Below are 27,123 nucleotides of genomic sequence, written 5' to 3'. Positions count from 1 at the left end.
TGTTATGGCAAACCGTTTCCCATTTCAGTCATTTGGAGTCATGTGTCTGACTATCTGGTCAATGTAAACTTAAAAATCACTCTCCTTTAAGCTCTGTTTTGGTCTCCACCAACTTCTGAGGGAAATATTTGGCTCTTGAGAAGCTAAATGCTTTGTTCACCAGCTAGTTGCTAACTTTGTCTGTCCTGACAATGAGAAGAAAGAAGCAAAAATGCTTTGAGTTGGGTGATAATTATCTGGGGGTACATTCGCTACAAGTGACAGCTTTCACATGACACATTTCATTCATCGTTTCATTTCCGTTGTTAATATGAAAGTATTGATTGGAGCCACTTTAAATCAGAAACGGTGATCAAAGGTTAGGTAAGGAAGAAAGACAATCTGAGCCAGCATTCAATGCCAAATGTAGTACATCTTTTGATAGTCAGTGCTGCAGACACATTTCAATCATTTTCAAAAAAAAGTATTGAGCTTTCATTGCCAGCCCTAGTAAGTACATATTCCAGGTTTTGCTGCATTTCTTAATATGCATGTGATTTCTTAAATAGTTTTCACACCACCAGGGATATACTGGGGGCTTTACTAAGCAAAAAGTATTACTGTCACTTTGTACTTACACTGCTTACAAAAGGTTAATAAATTAGCTTAAACACTAGAATACGGACATTGTGAAGTTAAGTGTTACAGTGCCCTCTGCCTGATTCATGTAGGTGTATGATTGCTTGATTGCCTGCACACACACACACACACACACCTGCCCACACACCACAAGTGAAACACTAACCTAAGTGTACTCTCTCTTACTGCCATCACATGGTATCTCGTTAGCTTTGCTAATTCCCAAACTTCCTATCTCAGATCTCGGGGTTGGAGGGCACACATTTGCACATTAATGGCCAAGAAGAGAGAGAAGAAGAGAATTCCCAGAGGCCCTCTGTGTTATGGCCTGGACCACACTGACCCATTTAACCACATAACAAAATACCATGTTCTCTCTTTCCAATCCGTCCCACCAAATTAAACATAATTCTTCGGGCTGGCAATTCTCGGTATCTCTTTGTGATTAATGCCTTTTCTGTGACACAATTAATGGGCAATTATGTAGCCTGGCAAATTTAGCCTGTGCATCATTATGTCTAGTGAGAGCCGTGTGGAATCTGCACACATTAAGAGAATTATTCTGCCAATGGCTGAGGCAGTGGAGGGTCCGAACATTCACTCTTGATAGCCATTGCCATGGTGCTGAGGCAAGAAGCCAGTCCCAGGCATAATTCCTCAGTTTTATTCCTTCCCCTGACCCTCTACTGTGGGAGAGTGGGGGTGTCGCTGGTTGATGAGGTGAGCTGGCATTGGCACACCACGTTGGATCTGTTTTCGGTACAAACAAGTAATCCCCCATCTCCTTGGCTTGATAAAATACCAGCCTCCCTGTGAAGAGTTTTCCTTATACCGGATACTGGGCCTTTCTTTTCAAAGTCAAGTGTCTACTGTTTGGTTCCTTATGAGAAATGTAGTAACAATTACACCTTTTACACGTTTTACTTTTACAATTACACATTAAATTAACGATATAAAACAGAAAGTGGACATGGATTAAATTTGGCTTGTGCCTGGGTGTGTGTTTATGGTGACTGTCATTATTAGGATGCTATATTTTATTTAATGTGTCTGGATGTTGGATGCAGCTGGGGGAAGGGTTAAACGGGGTCCGTAATGGTGTGTTGGCGTTGACTGTGTGTGTGTGTGTGTGTGTGTGTGTTTGTGTGTACACATTGTAAGAAGCTGCAGTGAGGAGGATTAAGTGGGGTCTCTGATGATGTCTTGTACAATGAGGGTTGATGGGTGTGAAAGGCCCATTCCGCTGTAGTAACGAGGCTAATGAATTCAGACTCTAATCGATTGTCTCAGCTCTCTCTGGATTAGATGCAACCTTGCTGGAAGGGAAGGCACTGCTAAGGTGTGTGCGTGTATGTATGTGCAGACTAGAGTGCGTGGTTGAGAATGGGATAGAAGGGGGGGGGGTTTACTAGTTCCTCTGTCCTTTCCTCCTTCCCCAGCACACCTCAACGCCGCTTCCCCACACCCCCATCCGGGCGGATGAGGGGGACAGGAGGATCATCTCCAGTCTAAATGAGATTACAGCTCCTTCAGCTGCTTATCTGGGCTAATGCCAGCCACTGTGGGGCTGCTGTAGCGGCTGGGGCCAGGGCCAGGGATGAGATGAGCCAGAAGAGCCAAAGTATAGTTTGTGTACAGGGGATCAGCATTAGGCTCCACTCTATGCCTATAATATCCTCCTCTCCTTCCCCACCTCTACCTCCACCCTGCAGCGCACCGCCGCACCCAGTAATCCCCCAGGAGAGAAGAGAGGGAAAACACATGAAGAAGGAGTGAAAGAGGAAAAAGACGGGGGGAGCAAAAAGGATTTAAGAAAGTAGAGGGCGGAGTTGGATGGTGTCGTACACAAGGGGGAGCGCTATGTTTGGATTTTGTTATCGGGACAGGTTAGTTTATCTGCTTTCTTTTGTGTGTGTGTGTCTGTGTCCTTCCAGACGGGTCCATCAGCGCAGTGTCCAGTCAGCACCCGCCGTGGCTTGGGCTCCTGGTAACAGCAGTGTGGTGAAAGAGCGCCACCTAGCGGTGGCAGCAGCACTCTGGGCACACTTCTTCCCCTTCCTGCGCAGCCTACGGCTCTCCCAGACCCCTCCGGCACAGCTGGCAGATGCCGCTGCAGGTCAGTAACGCCCACTCGAAGGAAAAATAGACACTGAGTGGAGGCAGGAAAGGGCTGCAGATGGAGAGGGTGGGGGACAGCAAAGTTAACGCCAGCATTTTAGATCAAGTCATTCGTCAAATCATTAGTAGTTTGGGAGGAGGATAAGATGGTTTAAGGAAGAGAACATGGCAAAAAAAAAAAAACTGGACTAGTTAGTCGGGTCACATGCCTACATTCCTTACAATGCACTTTAATCATGCATGCATGCATGTATCATCTTTCTAGCAGTCTGGCTCAACGCATGTACATTGCTGGGATAAAGCCTGACGTTGCACCGGATGTCCCTCCCCTCTCGCTCTATATCGGCTACTGGGAAGTAGTGCTGCCCAGGACGGTTGTGATAGGTTTAAATAAGCCAGAGTGTTATTTTTCTTCCTCTATCCCAGAATAGACAGGCTGTGTAGCCAGACCATACTGCAGCGCTGACACCGCGTTGTGGAGATAGGAGATTTCTACTAATAATTTTATCTTCCTTTAGGCTTCACCCTGTTGGCCTTTGATCTGCCGAGCTCTGCCCCCCAGGACCTTCAGCCCAGCCCAGTCCAGTCCATAATGCAATGCTTTGGCTGGGACGACATGGTTCACCCACTCCTGGTAACTCGCTACCTTCCCCATCTGCTCCAAAACAGGTACAGTTAGCCTTTGAGATCTACCCTGTATGCCTTTACCTCGATCACAAATGCATTTTCATCGCATCACTCCCAAAGGGAAAACATCAGGTCAGTCAGACAGGGATGAGGTACATGTCTGAACCTGTCAGCTGTCAGGCTTCATCATGGTACATGCCACTTGACAACATTGTTTTAGACTAATCCTGTAGGTAGATTTGGTGGTATCTAATGAATAAATTAGACAGTGAGTGTCCTTGGTATTATCAAAATAGGTTTTAATGAAGAAATTGCTCCCATGCCTCTAAACAGAATACAAAATGTAATGCAGCTTCAAAATCACACTCAAGGGTGCAAAACAACGGGACTATTTCAACCCTCGAAGGTCCTCTTCAGACAGCGCCAAGTGATGGTGCTACACCTGAATGTAAAGCCAGAACAAGGACACTGCTCGTATTGATTGTTTAGAAGCAGCAGCCTGCCAAGCCTCTATTCCCTACACTTTGAGCTGTTAGCAATATGTCGTTTATGAAATGAAGTAACGGTTTTATTCTTATTTCATTTCATTAAATTACCTTAGAAAGGCTTGTGACTCGGCATAGACCTTCTCCTGTCAGAATACCAAAAAATATGACCACTTCAGCACAATGAGAGCAAAGAATGTGAATTTTACCATTGACATTAATGTTGAGTGTGCTTGCGTATATGGCTAGTTGTCCCCCTTCTTTTTTTAGTCACATGCGTCTTTCTGTCTACATATTGTGTTGGTCTTTGTTCATCAGGAACTTGCCACTCACATATTGAGCCCTTAACATTTCTTCACATCTTCATCAACAGTTAAGATCGGTAAATTCAATATTTGTTTAGAACTACACACATTACATTTGTGTGAAATGATTCTCTGTCTCTGCCTTCACCAGTGAGCTGGTGTCCTCACTAAGCAGTGATTCTGCCGCTGTTGTTTCCGGTTCGGCCCAAAGCCTGTCAGTAAGGGCCTGGTTCCGCTGTGTTCTGCAGCAGCACCTTCACAAAAATCCAGATGGGTCTGACAGCAGAAAAGGTAATGCCGCCGAGTCTACAATGTGATACGTTATTAACCACCCCTTGGACACCAGGCAGGATTTACTTTGATACAGGTGTATAATGGAATTCAGAGACCGTAAAGGTTAGGGAATCAGACAGTAGGTGTCTGTGCATTTTTGCAAATTATAACCAGGATTTCTTTAACTCCTTCCACTCTGAACCCAAACTAAAAAAACAATTTATAGTCTGTCCAATGGTGTGCAGCAACAACAGATTTTAGAAATGTTGCTGCACTCAAATGTAGATCCTTAAGCTTCTTGACCCTAACTTTGCTCTGAATGTAACCGATTTTGTTGCATCTTTTTGTGAAGAAAAATCTTCGTCTTGTTACCTTTTACCAGTTTGTCTTGTATTAGGGATGAAGGGTCCATTATTATTGAAATCACCAGTGTTTGTGCCTTCATTGCTTCCAGGCCGGGCTGCGGAGGAGCAGCTGTGTGAACTGACCCGGCTCGTGCTGAGACTTCCTCAGGTGGACGGTCTGTTGCAGAGAGCGCCGGGCCCCCAGCCCACAGCCACGAGGCTAGAGCCCACTGCAGCCCTGGAGATTTTTATCAAGGTAACGCATGTTCACAGGTGTCAAATACACAGAGTTCCTGTAGGATGTCTACGATTTACACGTTAATGTCCCTGAGATGTAACCCCTTTCCCCAGTTTATGCTTGGAAGACCTACAGTACTCCGCATACTCTATCTTAGATCTTATCGGAAATGCATCCCTGGCCCTGCACCTCCACTCAAGTCCACACACACATGCATATCGCTGTCATAGCTAGGGATAGAGCGATCATCGGGCCGTTTTTTGGCAGATTATCTGTATCAGCGTTTTATTTGCCCGATAAAGTTAATGAATTAAAAAGTGTTGTACTTTGGCTCGGCTACAGCTCTGTGTCTGTCCCTCTGCTTCAGTTTCTGACTTCATGTCCCGCCCACAACACTATCTATCTGTTACTGTGAATTACGTTGTGAGTTTCAAATTTATAAAAAACAATTGCTTAAAGCATTTAAACTAGGTTTTGTGTTGGAGTTTGTAACATTCCACAATCTTAATTTTGACTTAAAGAGTTTCATTTTCACTGTAAATGCATATGGGTTCCAAATATCGTTTTCATTACCTACTAATAATTGGTATCAGTATCGGTCGATCGTAGCAGCCTGCTGTATTTACATGAAGATATTGCCATGCATTTATATTTTCTAATCTGCTGTCTCACGCATGGTGTCAGGCCGTAGGCAGTGTGTACAGTGGACTGCAGGCGTTGTCTGAGCGTTCAGCCATGGTGACCAGAGCCCTGGACTACATAGGTGATATCCTGAAACACATCAAACCCTCTCTGGTCAGCAAGAACCAAGAGGGACTGCAGCTGACCTACTGGGCTCTTGGTAGGTGCACAGCCCAAATACTTTAAACACATTATATATTATTATACAATAGACCAAGCTTCAGGAGCTTTGTTTCTTTATTTTTTACTGTGTGGCCCGAGGCTAAGACATTAGTTATATTAGAATCATTACAGTTGTGCGTCTGACTCTGCTTTGTGCCTGTTTGATTCAGGTTGCATAGTGAAGCACTGGAGCCCCCTGCTGGCCACATCTAAAGCCCAGCAGCTGCTGTTCCGTATCGTGGACGGGCTGCTGCTTCCCCACAACCTCACACAGCAAGACAAAGCACTCAGGGACAGCCTGCCTCTATATTTACAGGTTAGGACAAACATATACTGCACATTGTACACGCAGCAGGCCCAAAAGTGTTTGGTGTTATGAAAGAGACCTGAAACCCGAATCAAAATCCCTTTCGTCCCTCACCATCTGTAATTTGTTCAGTGTTTTTTTGAATTATTCCTCCCGCAGGGTCTGTCAGTGGCTTCCAGCGTGTCTCAGTCGCAGGGTGCCTACCTGAAGCAGCAGCTCCGCTCTGTTATCCGCAGGTATCTGGACCATTTCCTTCCTGCCTCACCTTCCATGGGCATCATTGCCAACCACCCAGTGCTTCTGAGTGCCTGCGAGGCCAACCCAAGCACCCGCGGAGCAGCGCTGAGGCGGACCGTCCTGGAGGTGCTCTGGTAGGTCTCTAGAACCGGGGGTGCGGTTTGCCTGTCATGGCCTCACAACCACCTGCCTTTGACATTAGTTTCATATCCAGATTGTGTTTGGATATGACTCCTGTCCAGCAACGTGTGCAATGTGTTTCATAGTATAACAGGGTTTCTATAAAAGTCTTAAAAAGTCTACAATTTCAAAATCAAAATGTTAGGCCTTAAAGAGTCTTAAATTCGCTGAAGTATTGTGTTCTAGGTCTTAAATAATGTCCGGTCTTAATTTTCCTACTTCCATGTAACGCTACCTCTAATGCTCTCTTTTTTTTAATCCCGTGGTGTTGTTCTGTCTTTCACTAGTCCAAATATAATTTTGCTGTGTTACGACTACAAATGAGACCAACAAGCAACTTACATTGCAGCCATTCAGCTTTCGTGTTCTTTTATTATGTAGTCTCTTTCAGATTGTACCACAGACGTAAAACAGATTTTATTCTTCAGCTATGGGGAAGTGCAAGCTTAGTGACACTTGGCTTGAAAAAAGTGAATTTAGGGCTTTGTTGATGTTGTGGTAAAGGTCTTCGATTTCATTCATAATGGTCTTAAAAGGGTCTCTTAAAAAGTCTCAAATTTGACTTGGTGAAACCTGCAGAAACTCTGCATAAGAGTGATGGAAATAAATCAAACTGCTAAATGGCAGCTTAGATTTCATATTTCCTTGACTCAGTTTTAATCCTAATCATCCAGGAGCTAACCACATTCTTGTTGATAATGATTTCTTGCTTTCCGCTAGGTTTCTCAGAAAACATATTTCTTAAACTTTGCCATTTCTTTCTTCAGAACTAAAAGTTATTGGAAATGTCACTTTCCGATGTTACAGTGAGAGCTTCCTGCAGTTCAAAGGTCATGCTCCTCCGCCTCGGCTCGCGGCTCTCCTGATGTTCCTGTTGGAGCTTCTGAGGCGAAACAGTGACTCGGACCCCGCCCTCCTCACTCTGCCCCTCCCCTCTCTGCTGCGCTGCGTGATGCTGGTCAACGAACCGCAGGGTACGGTCACGCTTGTGCATATACACACAAACTAATCCGAAGCTTATCGTTTTTCTACATTGAGTGTTAGTGCCATCCAGTTTTTGATATAGAGGGCATCCTTTGGCTCATTTGGTACCTAGTGTGGCTGGGATTGTTTCCTCTGAATTGACCTTGCACAGCAGCTGGATTCTCTCAATATCTCAAGATCAAGTGAGAATCCATCTGGTCAGGCTCCACCGCGGCCTGGCCAATCAGCATCCTGCGAAGAGCAAAGATGGGCACTGAAGGCTTTTCTCGGTGGAAAGGCACTTTTTTCTCCCGACAGGCTTCGGCAAGAGTTTGATAGACAGACGGTTCATCCAATCACCTGCCAGGTATTTTTTGGAAAGAGAAAACGGGTTCCAATAACGGCTTCTCAGATGTTTCTGTGTGACCAACTGTCTGACGCGTCCCGTTACCTCAGAATTTCCTTGTTTAGCAATCTGGCAGAGAAAGAGAACTTTCAGTTATCTACATAACCAAAGTTCTCTGAGTAATGTGAATCCCACCAGATCATCTTACCTGCTGATGTATAGTGTGGAAGAAAAAGTTCTCTCAGGTCCAAGTCAGTGGCTGGTTCTGATGAGGGTTGTTTTCAGCCACTGTATACGAACTGAGAGAACTTTTTCTTCCACACTAGAAAGGAAGATGCGTCATGGTGTCAGCCCAGTTTTTAGGGAGAGGGTCTCTATATTCCCTCATACTCACGACGTTGCTTCTGATGATGTCAGACAGGAAACTGTTGGCTACTAAAAGGACCACAACTCAGTAAATAAACTGATGTTTTCTCTAAAGCAGTGATGACTTGTCTTTCTATGATCACATGTATGTTTGTCTGTATGTATGACTGCAATTTTGATTCATAACAGCAAATGTTAAAGTCATTTTTTTCCCTCAAAGTTCTCCAAAATCTTTCCAGGTCTGCATTTGCCGCAACTTCTCTTAGCTCCCATCAAAAAAAAAGAAAAAAGCTGTAATCATAGTACTTAGTACCAGCGAGATGGTTGCAAACATGTCCTTAATGCTTACAGTTGTCATCAATCCTCACTTTGGGGCAAATTATACAGAAAAACCAATCCCGTTAGTTGGAGTGATCACTGAAGGGCTGTCTAATGATATCAGTGTGTGTGTGTGTGTGTGTGTGTGTGTGTGTGTGTTGTTTTTATCCTGTGCAGTGAGGAAGACGAGCACAGATGCCTTACAGCTTGTGGTCGAGCGATGTGCCGCTGCGTCTACAGAGGGACCGTGTGACCAGATGATCACTGTCTTACGGTAATTGAAAATAATGTCTAGCAATAAAAATCTGCACCTGTATTAGAGCTGTGTGGTGTTGGATGCTCAAACCTTGATACCAGCACTGTAGGCACAGAGTAATACTATATCAATATATTACAGTAAAGCCTATTTTATCCTTCAGCGCTTTTACTGTTTGTGTAATCCCAATGCCCCTAGGTCTTTTGTGGAGGAGAATGAGGGAGTGTACGACAGGCAGGTATACAGTGTCCTGGAGACAGTGGCTGTTTTAGATCCCTCTGTGGTTCAAGCTCTCATACCCAACCTGTCTGTCAGTCTGAGAAACACCGAACACAAGCGAGGACTGGGCAGGAACATCGCCTTGAGGTGAGCAAGCACATGAATCACATCGTGGAAGCCGCTTAGACAGCATTCATGGCCTTGAACTATTTTTAAGTTGTCTAGACGATAAGCAGGTGTTACGCACAGAACTGGAAATATTCTGCATTTGTAGGGCTGGGTACCGGAATTCAATACATTTTAGGCACCGAACAAATTTCCCCGGAAGTATCGAGTATCGGAAAAATGCCTCGTCGTTAAATACCCAATTTCAATGCCTAAGAAGTAAATCTCAACAGCGTCAGTGAGCCAATAAGCATGCAGCATGCTTCTACCAAGATCTCATAATGCTGCTGATTGGCTGTCTAACATTACATGTCGCAGAGACACGCAGGGAAAACTGTTAGGCACAGAGACTGGGCTCATGTAGTAGGAGCTGAAAAATAAATAAAAAGATTTGTGCCGTAATGTTATAATTTCTTTTTGTTCGTTTAGGAACCGATATTGAAAGTCATGATATTGGTATGGGTACCGGTATTGGACATTTTTGAACGATACCCAGCCCTATGCATTTGTATGCTTTATTGAAGGTGTCTACTAAAGAGACTGCTCCATCTCTCTGCCTAACAGGAGTGCATATAGGAAGTTGCTGTGCCTCCTTGGAGAGAGTGGGCAGGCTGAAATAACCAGTCTGGAAGCGGACTGAAACCTTTTTCACCAAAGAAAACCAGCTCCAGGACCTGTCACCAGCTCCAAGAACCACTTGTTAGTCATACCAACGTCATGTTTCTGTGCTCAATTTCTTAATGTGGTCATCAGAAAAGTACATTGCTTCCTACAAGGGTATACTACAAGATATTCATGCATTTCATTAGCTGAGTTAATGTTAAAACCTCACCTGCTGCTGTAGTGGAAAAACAGCATGGATACACAAAACTGTGAATGTTTCAAAATGCCTCATCAGCTGTACTTTAAAGAATGCCTGTAAGCATAATATCAACCAGGTTGTATATAATGTACATATTGTACACATTTTGGCAGATGCATTAATAATGAAATAAAATGTGACAATAAATATGAATGTGCGCATATTGGTGTTTCCACCTTTTCATTTCAGTTCTATAGTGAGGAATGTGAGCACGGACTATTTGTGCTTATACCATCAGGTGCTGGATCTGTCTCTACTCGGTTGGCACTCTGAATTACAGATTTAATGACAGTTTTAAAAAAAAGGAGAGGAGTACTGTTTGTTCCAATTCTCTCTCGCCTTTCCAAGTCGCAGCAATCTCTTGCAATCCGGCTTCAGTTTGCACCTAATCACATGAAGTCTCCCTCCTGTCTCCCACAATCACCAAGTCCCATTTTCTGTCATTGCTAGTCATTTTCCAGCCTCGTCAAACTGCAACGCATCCCTTCGTCTGAGCGTCTCTGCCGTACTGCATTCCTTTTCCTCCAATGGTATTGGAGGCGGTTGGAGAAGCGATGCTTTAAATTAGTAATTAGTTCTCTATCGCTGCTAGATAATTCACCTTCTTCCCATCATAGCTATTAACAGTCCTTTATAAAATACATTCCAGATGGATTCATATAGCTTCTTTATTCTGAAAATGTGCCATATATTCTTTCAGACACATGTTATTTTTGGACAGAAGAGGGAAGGGCAGAGAGACATTTTCTTTCTTTTGGTCAAAGTAGATTTTGTTTTTGAAAATCAGCACAATGAAGTGGTTTTTTATAATATACACATTTCTTTGGAGAACATTGAATAAGATATTCTCTGAATGATGGCAGACATTCATTTAAACATAAACAGTCTTAGGTCCTGAGCAATCTCACACACAGGTCGATAACATACACACATACAGTAGTGTGTCACTGTTAATTTTTTTTTTTTTTTTTTTTTTACTTATTTGGATTACAAAATGACGTGGTTATTTATGCACTAATGAGCTTGAGCTTCAGGCTCTTGACATTTGTCAACCCAATCTGTAATTTCAAAAGACACGCAGGTCAATGAGAAAACGGGCTTTGTCCTCTACAGTATATCTTGAGAAACTGCAAACCTGCATGCTTTTCAGGCCACCAAAGTGACTATAGAGAGTTTGATGGAAATGTTATACAGTGATTTTAGTTATAAAAGCTCCTACAGCCCTATAATGGGTTACAAAGAGGACAGTTTCTTTGTGGACAATTCAGCAATTCAGTAATGTCCGCTTCCCACAAGTCACTTTTTGGTAATGGGACTGGCATTTTGTTCCTGTCTTTTTAGGGAATTATAATCCCTCCGGAGTTAATTTTTTCTTAACTTGCTTCACTGGACATCATGAATAGTTTCTCAGTCTTTGGGGAAATACAACAGACACCTGTATTATTGTGACAGCTGCTTGTTTTTTTGAGTTTCCTAGAAGCTTGTGGAATAACATGGCTATTGTAGCTCAGGGAAGTAATGTTATTACATTTGGGTCTCAAAGAAATCCCTGTAGACTGGTGTGACAGAGATGGCAGGTTCCAGAATGATTACTATGATCAGGTACCATTTTTTGACAGCCACACTTGCAAATACTGACGGTCCAGAGTTGAGTTGAGGCTCCTCCATTCTGTGGTTATGGGTTCATGTTTTGTTCATCAGTGGTTTAAACCGCACCTATCCTGTGATGGGGCACTTGTAGAGTCTGTAGGTTTGGGCAGGTGAAGTAAGGAGCAGGGAGGAAACAGGTTGCTATCCCATTGGAGGCAAATGGCAGTGTTGGCCCGTAGAAAACCTCCTCCTTCCCCTCTGTGCTCACATCCAGCACCTGGAGAAAGGAAACGTATTTAGTCATCTATGGTGTCCCTTATAAACCAGGGGTCTCCAATGTTTTTTAAGCCAAGGACCCCTTAGCTGAAAGAGCGATGGAGCAGGGGACCACACACACACACACACACTACATATTGTGTAGGGCGGCTTAAAGCTTTTACACATAGATTTTTATGGTGCATACAATAAGCTATTTAAATAATAATTATTCACTTATTAATATCTTTATACATCATGGTTTAATGTTAAACATACATGTAGTAGTATATCCTTAAAGGTACACCATGTAGTAATTTCTCCCATCTAGTGGTGAAATTGTATTTTGCATTCAAACGAATAGTGCTCTCTAGCGCTTCGCTTTTTCAAATGCGTGTTGCAACTACGGTAGCAGTTATGTACCAAGAAGCTATGACAACATGTCTTCCAATTTTCGCTTTTTTGGCGACGAGGATTCCTTCTCCTGTGGCTCGGCATAAGTATGATCCTCCATTATGAACTAAAGTGCAGTGCAGGCTTTCAAATTTGCCGGGGCGGTGACAAGCGCCTCTCACTGATCTCCTTCTCCGTTTCAGCTGGTTTCAGTCATGTGACGCTGGCTCTGAACGAAACGCGTTGTGGATTAGCTAGACAGGTAGGCTAGTGCTCTATGTCCCTCTCAGCTATTATAGAAGAAATTCTTCACTTACGAGGATAAGTCAGGTCATTGGCAGAGGTCATTTTACACCAATGAGGACATATTTATGAATGAAAACATTGATTTTAGCTAATAAAATACTTAAAACACTACACAGTGTACCTTTAAACTGAACTGTATCTGTGGATGGCTCCCTTACCTACGGGCCAGTAGCATGTCAATGTAAATGTAATAACAAATCCCAATTAGGCCGATTTAGCTTTGCTAATACTATGTTGACTCTGTTGAAAGTCTGTTATAAACTACCTTCAAGTACAGCAGTTTGAATATGACTGAGTGGTTTGTGTTTTTAGTAGTAATGTCAGTCTCTGTGCTGGTTGGTCTGGTCAAACAATAAGCTGGGGGTTTTATCTGTCAGGGGGTTACTTTCCCATTTTCACAGAAATAGATGGATGTACATGTTATTAAAGGAACACGCCGACTTATTGGGACTTTAGCTTATTCCCCGTATCCCCCAGAGTTAGATAAGTCCATACATACCCTTCTCATCTCTGTGCGTGTTGTAACTCTGTCAGAGACACCCACTGCTAGCCTAGCTTAGCACAGATCCTGAAGGTAACCGGCTCCATCTAGCCTACTGCTCCCAATAAGTGACAAAATAACACCAACATGTTCCTATTTACATGTTGTGATTTGTAGAGTCACAGCATGTACAAATAACAAGGTCACATGACACACAGCCATCTTCTAACCGTATATAAACTGGGAACTATATTCTCAGAAAGGCGAAGCATTGTTACTTCTGCTACTTGGGCGGAGTGATTTGCTTGCAGCACCTGAGAAGCCCCGTGGTGAGGAGCAGAGAGTAACAACGGTGCTTTTCAGGTGTTGCGCTAATCACTCCACCCATGTTCCCACATTTCCTTTTTCATACATTTGTATCACCCAACATATTATCATCATCAACATAGGGCTGTGGGACCATTGGGCTGTGGGACCACTGGGCTGTGGGACCACTGGGCTGTGGGACCATAGGGCTGTGGGACCATTGGGCTGTGGGACCACTGGGCTGTGGGACCACTGGGCTGTGGGACCATAGGGCTGTGGGACCATTGGGCTGTGGGACCACTGGGCTGTGGGACCACTGGGCTGTGGGACCATAGGGCTGTGGGACCATTGGGCTGTGGGACCATTGATCAATGGGAACATAGGGCTGTGGGAACATAGAGCTGTGGGACTATTGGGCTGTGGGACCATTGGGCTGTGGGACCATAGGGCTGTGGGACCATAGGGCTGACCCCACTAAATCAATGTATGGGAAACACTGAAACAATGGAAGCTAAAAAAAAAAGAAAAAAACTATTAAAGATGTATGGTCTCTTTTAACTCAATGGCTATTTTATAGTTAGTGTGCTGCTGTTTCACTGCACTGTATGAAGGGCATATTATAGAGTAGAATAGCTGACTTTATATCGCCTCATCTGATAAAGGCTAAATCAAAAAGTCTCATCTCTCACCTGAATGCATGCCAGAGGCTCGTTGGTCCAAATCGAGTATCCTCCAACCACATAGATCCTGTCATCATGGACGGCTACTCCGGACTCATTTTGACCTGGGGAGGACAGAGCCGACACAATGCTTCACTGTGCCAAGCAGAGGGCATTCTGACAATATGACTTCCATCAGGCCCCCCCGGAAGGCACAGAGAGAGAGAGCGAGAGAGAGAGAGAGAGAGATAAATGGAGAAAGATGGGGCGAGGGCGGGAGTGGATGGAGAGCCGAGATTGAGCTCCTGTTCTCTTTCCTGTGACTTTGTCTTAAACTTTTCCAGAAATCATAGGAGGAGAGAACAAAAGAGGAAAGTCATACGGGAGGAGAGAAGGAGGGAGTATGGTGGAATTTCCAGCTTACCAACTCATGCTATGTAAGTTGAGACAGTGGTACCCCAGGTCAGGTCAGTGTTCAACATTACCTCATAACCTTTCCAGGGAATCTAGGCAGCTGCATGATAAGGGAATGTTTTGTTTCAGGACTGTCTCCTTTCGGAGGTTGGTGGGCCTGCCACACTTTAGCATACTTCCCAGAGCGAGAGATCGGCTGAACTAGGCTTTAGCATCTGTGTTTGGAGGAGGGTCTGGCTAGTCCACACAGCATTCCGGGATGGGAAAAAAAACCTGCTCTGGTTTACTGGCATTCCTTTAAACCAATCACAGTCGTCCTGGGCGGCACTCGGTGCCTCTGCAAAATAGCCTCTGGAAGGAACTTGTTTTGGTGGAACGTGTACATTCAAAAGTTGTTTTAGTCGTGCAACAGAAAACTCAGATTGGACAGATAGTCTAGCTAGCTGTCTGGATTTACCCTGCAGAGATCTGAGGAGCAGTTAACCATAGTCCTCACAAATCCACCGGAGGTTAGAATGCCAACACAAAGAAAGAGGAAGGTAACCGGGCGAAAAGAGCGGGATCCGGCGGAATTTCCGGCAGCACCGGAGCAATCCCAGAAGTGGAACGTCGTGGATACAGACTAAAGGTTAAGCTAAACTTAACGCCTCCAGCATGAAATACACCTTCAGGATAACAGGAACTTCAGAGAGATGGGATGGCATGACACAATGACACATTGTGGTTTAACTGTACTGCCTGCCTAAATGATTTCCTCAATTGAGTGCTCATTAAATGCTCCTGTGTTCAAGGTCTCCTGAATCCCGAATCTTTTTCACGTATGTGAAGTGAGTTGTGCTGCTCCTGAATTTTTCCTTAACAGGGAGGAATAGTAAAGTCACCTGAACTTTAAACTCTGTAAGCCTTTGTTGAAGAACATGAAATGAGAGAATATGACCACATCCTGCAGTATCTGCACAACAGACTGTGTCTCTAGTGCCTTTAGGTGCAGGCTGGTGGAGGTGGTACTCCATCCCACCTCCACCAGCCTGGAGGCTATAGATGCATGCCCACGGCTCTAAAGTAGGGATATATGGGTTGTCATTGTATATGAGCCAAACCGCCTACTAACAACCAGCAGGGAGGCATTATAGGTTATGTTTTTCATCTAATGAGAGGAGGATAAAGCAGAGAGCTTTGCACAACTTATGTTTTTAAGTACCACATACAGCACATCATTGGAAATAAAAGTATACTGCGTTCGAGATAAATTAGCATAAAGCCACTGACAACTTAGTATTTCTCTGTAACAGGACTAAATAAGCTACAATCAAAGTTAAAGTCAGAAAAAAAACCATAAGTACTATGTATTAGGACTGTAAAAGTCAGCTTATCTACTTCATCAGGACTGTGTGGGTGTGGTTTGATCACACTGAAGTAACAGTGGTCTGGCGACATACAACGACCCCACAACAGTCATCACATTTTGATTCAAATGCCGCTAAAATGTGATTGGTGAGCAGAAGGATGTGACATCTTTTTTTTTTTTTTTTTTTCTCATGTGAAATAACCCAAACAGTTCCAATATTTGCAGAAAATGTTACTTTCATGTAACTTAGGACCCCATCATTCATAGACGCTGACTGAGAAAGTCTGTCTTCAGGGCCTTTAAGAGGAATGTCTTTTGCTTTCCACCAACTCCCGAGAGAAATATCTGGCTCTCGAGCTGCTAAATGCTCTAAAAGGTTATTATGTCGCTAACATAGTGAAGTTAGAACAGTTAGAATTAGAAGTTCTTCAAAAAGCTGCCTGCTGAGGCCGGAAACAACAAACCAAAAGTTTACAGGTCGTAAAATTAAAACAATGAGCTGTAAGACGCTGTAAAGCTTCCTAACCCTCGTGTTGTCTTCCATTCGACCATGTAATTACTGTCGTCCTGAAAATCAACACTTTTTCTGACGTTTTCATCTCTTTTATCGACACTTTTGTCTCTTTTTTCAATGTTTTTGGCTCTTTTTTTACATTTAATGTTTCTTTTCACCACCATTTATAAACACCACGAACACCAACTTATTACCAGTTTTACAATTCATGGTCAGTACAACTAATTTATAGGAGTTAAAAAAAGCAGAAATTATGAATTATTTAGACTCATATTAAAAGAAAGATAATTACAGAAGGGTAAATGCAGTGCTTAATTTGTAAAGTGGGAGGGGGGGTGGATCCGGCGACTCAAAACAGCTTGTTTGGGATCCGACTGGCCAACGTGTTTGAACAACTTAAGCAAACTTTGTTGTCTTTTTGACATTTTTCCCCTGAGTGAAACGAGGCTATAACAGCAATCTCAGCCAGCACAAGCGCATGTGTCCCTCCCTCCGTCCCTCTCTGTCTTAAAAAATAAACAGTAATTTCTGTTTTTTTCATTTCATTTTTCATAGTGACACAGGAGGTGCCGGATCCAATAAAAAAGTTCCGGATCCAACGTCGGAGGTGCGGGAACATGTTCCGGCGTGTTCCGGCTCATATTAAGCCCTCGGTAAATGTCAATGTTCAGTCTGGTTTTGAAACATTTTTTTTTTTCAAATGCTCATTTTTTTTTTATAAGACACCCAAAAGTCAATGAAAGTAGAGATCCTATCTTTTGTTGTTCTTGCAAAGCGAGATGTATGGAATCATCCAAATTAGGTAGTTAAAAAGAAACCCATATTTCTGATATAGACATTTTGAAAAAAACTGGTCAAATTTGACCTGAAGACAACCCAAGGGTTAAAGCTGAGGGGAACTGCCGAGTCAGGTGATAATTCTCCATGGGTTCATCACTACGAACGACCCCTCTCTCACATACAAGTAGTCATTTGATCCATGGTTCCTAGAAAAAATATTGCTTATAGACGCTTTAAAAAAATATCTACTAAATCTTTCAAGGTTGGTTCCAGAGCCAAATCTGTTCAAAAGAAAGTGAAAGAGTTGCACAGGCCTGTTATTATCCCCAAATGGCAGTGACATACCCCATCATTTGCATAATGTGACAGTTTACATAATGCTGCATGTGGTGACAAGAAACAGCCATTTTTGTTGCTCCCCCTCTCGGTGGACAGAGCACTCCTAGGAGTAGCTATGCATTTTTGTTTGTCAATTCCCGTGTGTGAACTGGTTGTCAAGCAGCGTGTCCATTGTCTCATTTAAAATGGATAGGACCTTTTTCTCTGTTGCCTCCCCAGTTAAAACAATAGTTTGACATTTTGGCAAATACATGTATTCATTTAGATGATAGAAACAAGCTAAACTAAGCCTCCTGAATATAGGATTTATATTTAGCATACAGTCATGCAGTGGTGGAATGTAACAAAGTACAATTTACTCAAGTTCTGTACTTAAAGGTACTTGTATTTTACTTGAGTCTTTTCTTTTCATGCCACTTTCTACTTCTACGCCGCTACATCTCAGAGAGAAATATTGTACTTTTTACTCCAATACATTCATCTGACAGCTTTAGTTACTAGTTACTTTACACATTAAGATGTTTGCACAAGAAACACATGTAGTTTAAAAGATACAATGTTTTATTATAAATTAAACTACCCAACAATATAACGGCTACAAGTCCAGCTGGAATGATTAGCCGATTAGACACAGAACTATTTGGATCGTTTCCAGTTTCTAAAATGGGAGGATTTTTCTGCATTGAGTACGTTTACTTTTAATACTTTAAGTACATTTTCCTGATGATACTTACATACTTCTACTTAAGTAACATTTTCAATGCAGGACTTTTACTTGTACCAGAGTATTTCTACAGTGTGGTATTAGTACTTTTACTTAAGTAAAGGATCTGGATACTTCTTCCATCACTGCAGAAATGAGAGTGGTATCAATCTTCTCATCTAACGGTTACACTTTACTTGAAGGTATCTACATAAGAGTGACATGACACTGTCATGAACATGTCATAAACATTATAAACAAGTCATAAACGTTTTTGACATAACACTTCTTTTAGGAAGTGTCATTCGGTTTTTGTCATGACAAGTTATGGTTAGAGTTATGGTTATGGTTATGGTTCATGTGTCATGTCACTCTTATGTAGATACTTCAAGTAAAGTGTTACCCATCTAACTCACAGAAAGAAAGTGAATGTATGGCAAACTATTCCTTTAAATGCAACACTGAAAGGGAAGAACAGTCTTCCAGACCAGATGATTATCCTTAATCTGTTACTATCAGCTGATTAATCATCCCCAGTATAAATATGGAAGTGTATGCTTGGTCATATGTGTGGTTTCTTCACTTTGCCCACCGGTGAGGAGGCTGAAGGAGCAGCGTGTCCACTGGTCCACGTCCATGTTGTAGGAGTCGATGTGGCGCACCAGGATGCGGTCGTTGTTGTAGTCCAGGTCGTTCCCACCTAGCACGTAGAGCTGCTTCCTCACCGCCGCCATCACGTGGTAAACTCGCCTCTGCAACATGGGACTGCGGGCCAACCACTGGTCCTGAAAAAAAATAAAAAAAGGAGGTGGAGGTGAAGTTAGTGGAGAATGGATTAGGGGGAAAGCAGATGGAAGGGAAGAAAGAAGGTACAAAAAATGATTTGATGCAGATTGTGAGAAGCAGGTGAGATGTAGTACGAAGAGAGAGGGAGAGAGAGAGACAGAGAGGGTGGGAAGGGAAGGAGGATGAATAAGAAGATTAATATTTAAGCATATCCATGCATAGGTAATTGATGTATGCTTAGTGCTAGATAAATAATGTGACACTGGAGCTCTGGTTTGTACTAATAACTTCCCTCCCTATTTCTAATCATATGTTTCAGCCACTCCATTTTACACCAAGGATCCCTGCTCATTTCACTAAGTGTGGCGGAGCTTATTTTGTGTGTGTGTGTGTGTGTGTGTGTGTGTGTGTGTGTGTGTGTGTGTGTGTGTGTGTGTGTGTGTGCGTGTGTGTGTGCGTGCGTGTATATGTGTTTGATTGAGGCAGAGAATGATAGTGTGTATGTGTGTGTTTGTGTGTGTGTGTGTGTGTGTGTGTGTGTGTCTGTGTGCGCGTGTGCGTGTGCGTGTGTGTCTGCTGGGAGCTGACGGGTGGCCATCTGTTGAGGGTAGAGTGGGTGGGGGGTTGCTGTTGCTCTGGCAGGTGAATGCAGATTCATGGTGAATACAAATGAGACGCTCTCCCTCTCTCTTTTACTCGCTTCTTCGTTCCCTTGCTTCCGCGCCAACATGTATGAACACAGACCCATATGGATATGCACCTTACACATATACACACTGCATACCTCCACACGATATACAGCCTCACCGAGATCCAGCCCTCTTTAACAGCTGGCTCATATACTGTACATACACACACAGGAACTGAAGCCTACTACATTCCACTACAGTTAGCTGGGAGCATTGCAAATACTGAAATAAAAATTAATTAAACAAATTTTCATTCAGACTGCAACAAAATAGATGTGTGTGTGTGTGTGTGTGTGTGTGTGTGTATTTGTTCACTTTGTATTTCGGATAAAAGGTTTTAACCTTGCAGAGGCAATATTGGGAGGATTTTCATTAAAGGACCAGTACCAATGTTTTGGTAACATGAATAATTTACTACAACTCACAAATACAATACTTTACTGTGGATTATATTCTAAAGTAAGCTGTAGAGTTTTACATTTTTGTATGTAGTTTTCCTATATTTTTTTTTTTTCTGCAATGCCATTGGTTTCCTTTCATCTCCATATGGTGGGGAAATCAATTTGCAGACTCTTGACACCTGTCTGTTGTGTAATCCATCACAGCGAACATAATGTCTGCATTACTTTTCTGGGAAAAGGCCATTATTGTCACATTGATGCTGTTTAAGTGTAGTTGTTTTATTTTTCAAAAGTATGCACTGCATCACCTCCCAACAATAGTATAACTCTATCAAACATCAATGCAGACCTTACTGTAAAACATACCAATTTTAGTTTATGTAGGCCAAAATCACACTATAGAATAGAAACACTATAGGATACCCTCTGTCCATACAGCCTTATTCAGATAAGAAAATACTTTAACAAAAACATTTATCAGTGGAGAAACAATGGAGATAACGACTACATCTATGTCTACATGCAACAATATGTACATATATGTATAGGGAACAGCTACGTATATGTACACAGCAAACAGAAAAAGCAGTGAATTTTAATATGGAGAAACACAAGTTACAGTATTAAGTACATAAAATACATTAGGTATAATTTGTAACATTATGGGTTGCACAACTCAGGAGGAAGCAAGTCTGACAACTGACTGTACAGAACTGAACTAGCGGGGGAGTTTCTGCCACATATTCACCTACTTGCAAGGTCCATGGATAAGGAAAAGCATTCTTAAAGGGTCAAAACTATGGCAACTTAACGTAGTATTGAGAACATCAGACCAACACATTTGTGGTAGACCCTGATGCCAGTTCGCAAGCTGCTCGAAACGTCCGTGGAATGCATGAAGAAAAAAATGTAAGTGGTCCTACTCCTGATTTTAGACAGCCACAAGTCGAAACACGTTGGTCTGACCGTTAAGATCACACTGTTTTTAAGATCACATGTAGGCTATTGCTAGAGTTTTGACCTTTTATGTATGGAACTAATTGATTTCTTTGGCTACTTGGTGGCAGCGCAACACACTATGTTTTTTACACTACTAGCTGATAAGGCAAATGTGTTAGCAGATAGTTATCTATACACATCCAGCAGACAGGATACACCATTAACATTCATTTAAAGGTGCAGTAGGTAAGACTTATAAAACTAACTTTCTGTCATATTTGTCAAACTGACCCTATGTTCCAGTAGAACTACATGAAGCAGGTCATTAAAATAAATCCAGCTCCTCTGGCTCCACCTACAGCCTGTAGTGAGATTTACAAAAATCCACAGCTCCCTGTTCAGATGCACCAATCAGGACCAGGGGGGGTGTCTAACTGTGTGTCAATCACTGCTCATGCACACGCATTTATTCTCTCTTGCGGGGGGAGGGGCTTAGGAGACCGTTTTGGGCTTTAGCAGAAAGGGGGGGAGGGACTGAGAAGTTGTCGATATTCAAATTTTTTGGCTAAGTCCTGGATCTTTACAATCCTACCTACAGCACCTTTAAAGTCATGTTTGTGGCCACCTGGCGAATGTAAGTCTAATATCCACTCTCTTTTAGCTCTGCTTTGGTCTCTACCAACTCCTGAGTGTAATATCTAGCTATTTTAGCTGCTACAATGCTTCATCAGCTAGTTGCTTACTTTGTCTGTCTGTCTTTTGACGTGGACAGGTACAGTAGTGTAAGGTGACAACAGCTGCTGGAAACAGTGCTGATGAGAGCAGCGAGACTGAATGAATACAGTAAAGTTGCAGGCTGTATAACCAAAACAATGAGCTGAAAGACGCTAAAAAGCTCCATAGAACCGAAGGGAACTGTAGAGTTTGATGATAAATCTCTGTGGGTCTGTCACTAGGAGCAGCACCTTAAACATTACACATAGTCATTTCATCTATTGTTTATACGAAAATATTGATTCAAGCAGCTTCAAAAATATGAAACTCTACAGCACGCTATACTATAAGTATGTAGTATTTAAACAGGATGAAACACTTAAAATCTCTGATATGGTCTCGTAAGCACTTTTAGAACTGTATTGTTTAATACAGTAAAAGTGTAAGATCTTATCACTTCACAGTTACCTGTTCTGGGTCATACACCATCAGTCGATTCTGGTACTGAGCTGTGTTTGTCACCCCACCTGTAACACAAAGGAACAACACCTTTGGCTTTCATCGGAGCGCCAAATACTTTGGTACAAATGTGTACAAAGCAGTGAATATCTGGACTACATGCCAAGAGAGTGTCTGTGCATATGCATGTGTAGAATCCGGCTAAATGTAATGCATAATGTTAGAGTGTGTGAGTATCTTGAGTCTGTCTTCCTTATCGCGGTATACCTGAGACCCAGAGCAGGTTGTCAGCCACACAGCCAGCATGGCAGGACAGTGAGCGGTCGAAGGGTTGGACAAACATCCATTTGTTCCTCTTGGGACAGTAGCGCTCCACAGAGGGCAGCACCTGCCTCAGCTCGTTCCTGCCCCCCACTGCGTACAGGTACTGACCCAGCACACCCAGGACAAAATGTTCTCTGCAGGCCTTCATGGGAGCGATCTCAGTCCAACCGTTTGCCCTGGAGTCGTATCGACAAGCAGTCCTTACAGCACATGTCCTCCCGGTGGCATGCTCCACCTCCCCACCCACAACAAATAGGAAGTTCCCCATTACGGCCACACAATGGTGACTGCGCCCAGTGGGCATGGGCACCAGCTCGCTCCAGTTCGACCCCCCCGCGACGCGTACATGCTCCTGTGCAGCCGGGTTGAAGTAGCGCAACTCCCTGACCCTGCTCACCTCCCGCTTCCGCCCGCCAACTATGTAGAGGGTGAGAGACTGGAAGCGAGGCCTGGTGCGGGCCGACTGGCGGAGGGGCTGTGCGAAGGTGGCATGGTGGTAGTCCAGGGCTTCCTCCACAAGGGCAGCAGCAGTAGGGCTGGACTTAACCAGAGAGTGGCTACGGGCAAGCTGGTGCAGTGTGGGGACGTCCATCAGGCCATAGCGGACGTGTTGCAGTAGATCGTCAGCGTACTGGTAACGGCAGTCGTGTTCCAGCCACAGAACGACCAACTAGAGGCAGATCGAGTAGAGAAGAACTGTATGAGTTTTGGACTGTTGTTAGACAGTCGTTGAACCTTCACAAAAAAGAAAATAAAGTTAAATATGCCGTATAAAGTTAGCTTTTAATATAACTCAAATTTAGTAGCCAATGAATGGTCAACTCATTTATTTAATTTTTTATTTTAATTGTTTATCTAGATAGGGACAGTGCATATTAATGGACATCAGTACAAGTACACAATGTAAATATGCTAGAGTTAGCACCATAGCTAATTTTCATCTATTGTCCCTAGGCAGATACATAAAAGGTCCCATTGCAATAAGTGAGAGATCTATGTCTTTTTTAATATAATAAAGGAGTAAAAAGGCGCACATATTCAGAAATGGTGCCTTTAAATGAGCCGTCACGACTCCCGCACAGTTGTGATGTCACAACTGTACTATATATAGGTAGAAAGTGCACTACGGTGCTGTAACAATAATTCCCCGGCTGCAGCGACGTTGCAGAGACGTCGAGAGCTGACCAATCAGAGCAGGCTGGGCTTTTCAGGATGGGGGCTTAAAGAGAGAGAGCGAACCTGAACCTGAAAATGAGCATAATATGGGACCTTTAAGTCGCAATAATACATTTTTGCTTAGCAGGTCAAAAAATAGAGTGACTACAGTATTCACCATTTTGTTGTGTTTGGCAAACATTTGGAAATTGCAGTTTGATGGCTATATCAAAATTGTTTCATTGAAATATGGCTCAAATTGGGGTACTGTTTCTTTCAAAGTCAAGGGGTGGGTCTGAATTTATTTATTTTTAAACATAAATTCAGCCTCCTCCCCACCCAAAAACATTTCGTACTATCCCTTAAAAGGGGGGTGGCAAGAAGGAAGAAGTTATAGTCAAGAGAAGATATTTAGAACAAGGGGAAAGGGGAAGGAATAAAGGGTGCAAGAGGAAAGTAAAAGGAAAAAAGCGACTGCATGAAGTCAGTATGAAAAGAATAAAAGATTAGAGGAATGAGTGAAAAAAGCAGAAAACAATAGGAGAGAATCTGCTAATCAGAATTATTTTTCTAGACACCTATAGGCTATTATGGTAAGACTGATGCACCGCAACACTGCATCCATATTTGCCAACACACACACACACACACACACACACACACACACACACACACACACACACACACACACACACACACACAGTATTTATTAATCAGCAGCATTCAATATACAGATTGTAAATATCCACAGGCACCTTCCTTTGTTTAATGCAGGCGAACTGGCATGCAGAGAATTTAATTGAAGTGGAGAGTGGTGGAAGGTTATTTAGTTGCGACGAGGTGTGAATGTGGGCGAAATGACTGGAGATCAAGGTTTTTTAAACGTAATCTGTGCAGAGAAGGACAATTTAGTATAGTAAAATTAAAGTTTTTGGAGCAGTGGAGACTGACAACATATTGTTTTCAGAAAAAGATGACCATGGACAAATTAGACAAATCCACAGTATCACACCAGAAATCCAAACTCAGCATTTGGTGTATGATGATGTATAGACAAATACTCAATGTGTACTGAACAGCTTTCCCTTGATTTCCCCTTCTATCCACTCTAAAGGTGTGAAGATGCAACAAACATGCAAGTCAGGATTGTCTTTTTATGGTATCTGTGCCACTCTCCTGTCTCTACCTCCCTTTCTCTATCGCTCACGCCGCCTCTCTCCTCCTCATTGCTCTGAAGTGACAGTATGTGTGTGTGTTTCTGTATGTGTGTGTGTGTGTGTGTGTGTGTGTGTGTGTGTGTGTGTGTGTGTGTGTGTGTGTGCGTGAGCATGTGCACTACGGCAGCTGACTGTGAAGGTCACGCTGCATCACGCAACTTCCTCCGGGCACAGAATAAATGAACTCCTTCTCCTTCCCCTACGCACTGAAAGAGAAACTGCGAGAGAGAGAGAGAGAGAGAGAGAGAGAGAGAGAGAGAGAGAGAGAGAGAGAGAGAGAGTGTGTGTGTGTGTGTGTGTGTGTGTGTGTGTGTGTGTTTGAGAAAGGGAGAGAGTTAGACCACACAAGACAGGGAGAGAGAGTGAGGTAAGGGGAAGCTACAGAAAGGCAGAGCAAAGGATGGCAAGAAAAGAAGAGAAGGGAAAAAAACAAAGCCAGAGAAAATGTGATTTTCAGAGCGTGAGAGACTCTAAGAAAACTCTGAGTGACGGTGATTGACTGCCAAGATATATCAGGGCAGTATTGGCATGCACATATCCCCCCCTCCCCCCCACCCTAGCCACCCCGCCCCCCCCACCCCCCACCCACCCCGCCCCCCACACCCCCTCTCCCGTCGCCCACCCCCCCACCCTATCGGACGACGGCCCCCGCTTGCCGTTCGCTTCCGTCTGATGCCCAAATTAACCTTCTGGGCGAAGTGAAGGAGGCCCAAAGCAGCCTAATCAGAGGCTGATTATGGCGGCGGCGGCTGGCTAAAGGGTCAGGGTAATTGTGCCATCAGAGGCCTGATTGTTTTCAATCAGACGGGCGGCCGAGTGACAGCTGGGGGATTGGGGCCCTGATGGAGCCGCGGTGGGCCTAATCAGAGAAGAGAAGGGGAGAAAGACAGAGAGACAGAGAGAGAGAGAGAGAGAGAGAGAGAGAGAGAGAGAGAGAGAGAGAGAGAGAGAGAGAGAGAGGGAGGGCGGAAGGGGGGGTGGCTGATTGGTGCAAATGAACAGCCAAAACAGTAAGTCTCCACCCCGCACTGTCGCTTCACTCTACAATCCCAGCTGTTCATGACACATACATGCACACACACACACACACACACACACACACACACACACACACACACATATGCATGCTCAAACGGATGCATGGACTGACACACATCACACATGTGTGTCTTTCCTATTGCATAGCCTCATATAAACAAATGGTATGAGATGCAGCTGGCAGTGTTTAATTTGTCTGTGCTATGTATTGTGTAATGCATTTCTATCTGTGTGTGTGTGTGTGTGTGTGTGTGTGTGTGTGTATTATATACAGAATAGTTTGGTGCCAAGATGCAATTTGTTCACATTTACAAACTGAGATGATTATTTCCCACTTTATTTTTCTATACAAATATTACCATAACACTACACTTTGAACACCTTAATCCTGCATCCCATGCCTCTACTTGCATAGAAAAATCCATGACCACACACACACACACACACTTCCAGTACCTTCCATATCTCCTCCTCGCTCAGAGAGGTGAGGCGGTCGCTCTTCAGCACCTCCCTGAGGAGGCGGTAGGGCAGTTGCAGAGCCTCTTCCTGCCTGCTCTGGCTCAGCTCAGACAGATGCTCCACCAGGAAGCCCACCACGGCCTCCTCTAAGGCGGGGAGGTGGAACAGGTCAGCCACGCGGTACAGCTCCAGGTAGTTAACACTGCTCAGTTCCTGCAGCAGGAATACATAAACATACAAATTAATGCAAGTATTCAGCATAAATGTTTTCCCGGTACTTGCAAACAGCAAAGAATGGCATCACCTATAAATATTCAGTTAGGAGGACTATATAGTCACAAATGTACGTATGTATTATTTTATTAGTTTGTCTTTCATGCTAGCCATCATTTTAAAGGGATTTGTCACATGTACCAATTATAGATGTCTAGATGTCCAAGTAAGTAACACTTATGAGTAATTTGCCCCCACCAAGGCAAATGTCTTGTAAGTGTTACTTACTTGGAAATAAATCCTTTTCTCGTTCTGATTTAGATGGATAGAGTTTTTTTTTGTTCAACCCACATAGAAGAGTTGGACATACACACTCATTCCTGATACATAAATACATATGTAAGCCACACATATACAGTGTATACATACATACATACAGTGAGTTGAATTTAATTTTCATAGTTAAATGATAACATTACAGATGCCAAATGTAGAGACAGACAGAAATAAAGGAGAGGAAAGGAGCTAAATAAAGAAACTAAGGCCCTGAGTAGTGGAATAAGACTGCCAT

The 27,123-nt window shown here is 43.2% G+C and overlaps 2 protein-coding genes across 8 annotated transcripts in view; one reads left to right on the top strand and one right to left on the bottom strand.

Moving 5' to 3' along the window:
- Positions 1–27,123, top strand: part of mms22l (MMS22-like, DNA repair protein) — a 47,574-nt gene that overhangs the window by 16,303 nt on the left and 4,148 nt on the right. For 2 of the 3 annotated variants that reach the window (XM_031322678.2, XM_031322679.2), the window contains exons 16-26: positions 2,553–2,734; positions 3,255–3,405; positions 4,305–4,444; positions 4,881–5,026; positions 5,693–5,849; positions 6,022–6,167; positions 6,318–6,529; positions 7,383–7,549; positions 8,746–8,842; positions 9,023–9,190; positions 9,773–9,869. In XM_031322678.2, the coding sequence (XP_031178538.1) occupies positions 2,553–2,734; positions 3,255–3,405; positions 4,305–4,444; positions 4,881–5,026; positions 5,693–5,849; positions 6,022–6,167; positions 6,318–6,529; positions 7,383–7,549; positions 8,746–8,842; positions 9,023–9,190; positions 9,773–9,848 (1,642 nt within the window). In that variant the 3' untranslated portion in view covers positions 9,849–9,869. Of the gene's footprint in view, positions 1–2,552; positions 2,735–3,254; positions 3,406–4,304; positions 4,445–4,880; positions 5,027–5,692; positions 5,850–6,021; positions 6,168–6,317; positions 6,530–7,382; positions 7,550–8,745; positions 8,843–9,022; positions 9,191–9,772; positions 9,870–27,123 lie in introns of those variants that run through there. The other variant, XM_036006016.1, reaches the window with a different exon arrangement.
- The window catches only part of klhl32 (kelch-like family member 32), a 65,215-nt gene continuing 48,812 nt past the window's right edge, over positions 10,721–27,123 (bottom strand). For 3 of the 5 annotated variants that reach the window (XM_031322681.2, XM_031322682.2, XM_036006017.1), the window contains exons 6-11: positions 26,337–26,552; positions 22,414–23,140; positions 22,156–22,214; positions 18,751–18,943; positions 14,091–14,185; positions 10,721–11,937 (exon numbers count right to left, since the gene is read on the bottom strand). In XM_031322681.2, the coding sequence (XP_031178541.1) occupies positions 11,776–11,937; positions 14,091–14,185; positions 18,751–18,943; positions 22,156–22,214; positions 22,414–23,140; positions 26,337–26,552 (1,452 nt within the window). In that variant the 3' untranslated portion in view covers positions 10,721–11,775. Of the gene's footprint in view, positions 11,938–14,090; positions 14,186–18,750; positions 18,944–22,155; positions 22,215–22,413; positions 23,206–25,496; positions 25,702–26,336; positions 26,553–27,123 lie in introns of those variants that run through there. The other 2 variants (XM_036006018.1, XM_036006019.1) reach the window with 2 other exon arrangements.

This window comes from Sander lucioperca, chromosome 10, assembly GCF_008315115.2.
Source record: "Sander lucioperca isolate FBNREF2018 chromosome 10, SLUC_FBN_1.2, whole genome shotgun sequence".
Lineage (NCBI taxonomy): Eukaryota > Metazoa > Chordata > Actinopteri > Perciformes > Percidae > Sander > Sander lucioperca.
The sequence above is the reverse complement of the archived record's forward strand: the minus strand, read 5'-3'. Positions and strand labels throughout refer to the sequence as shown.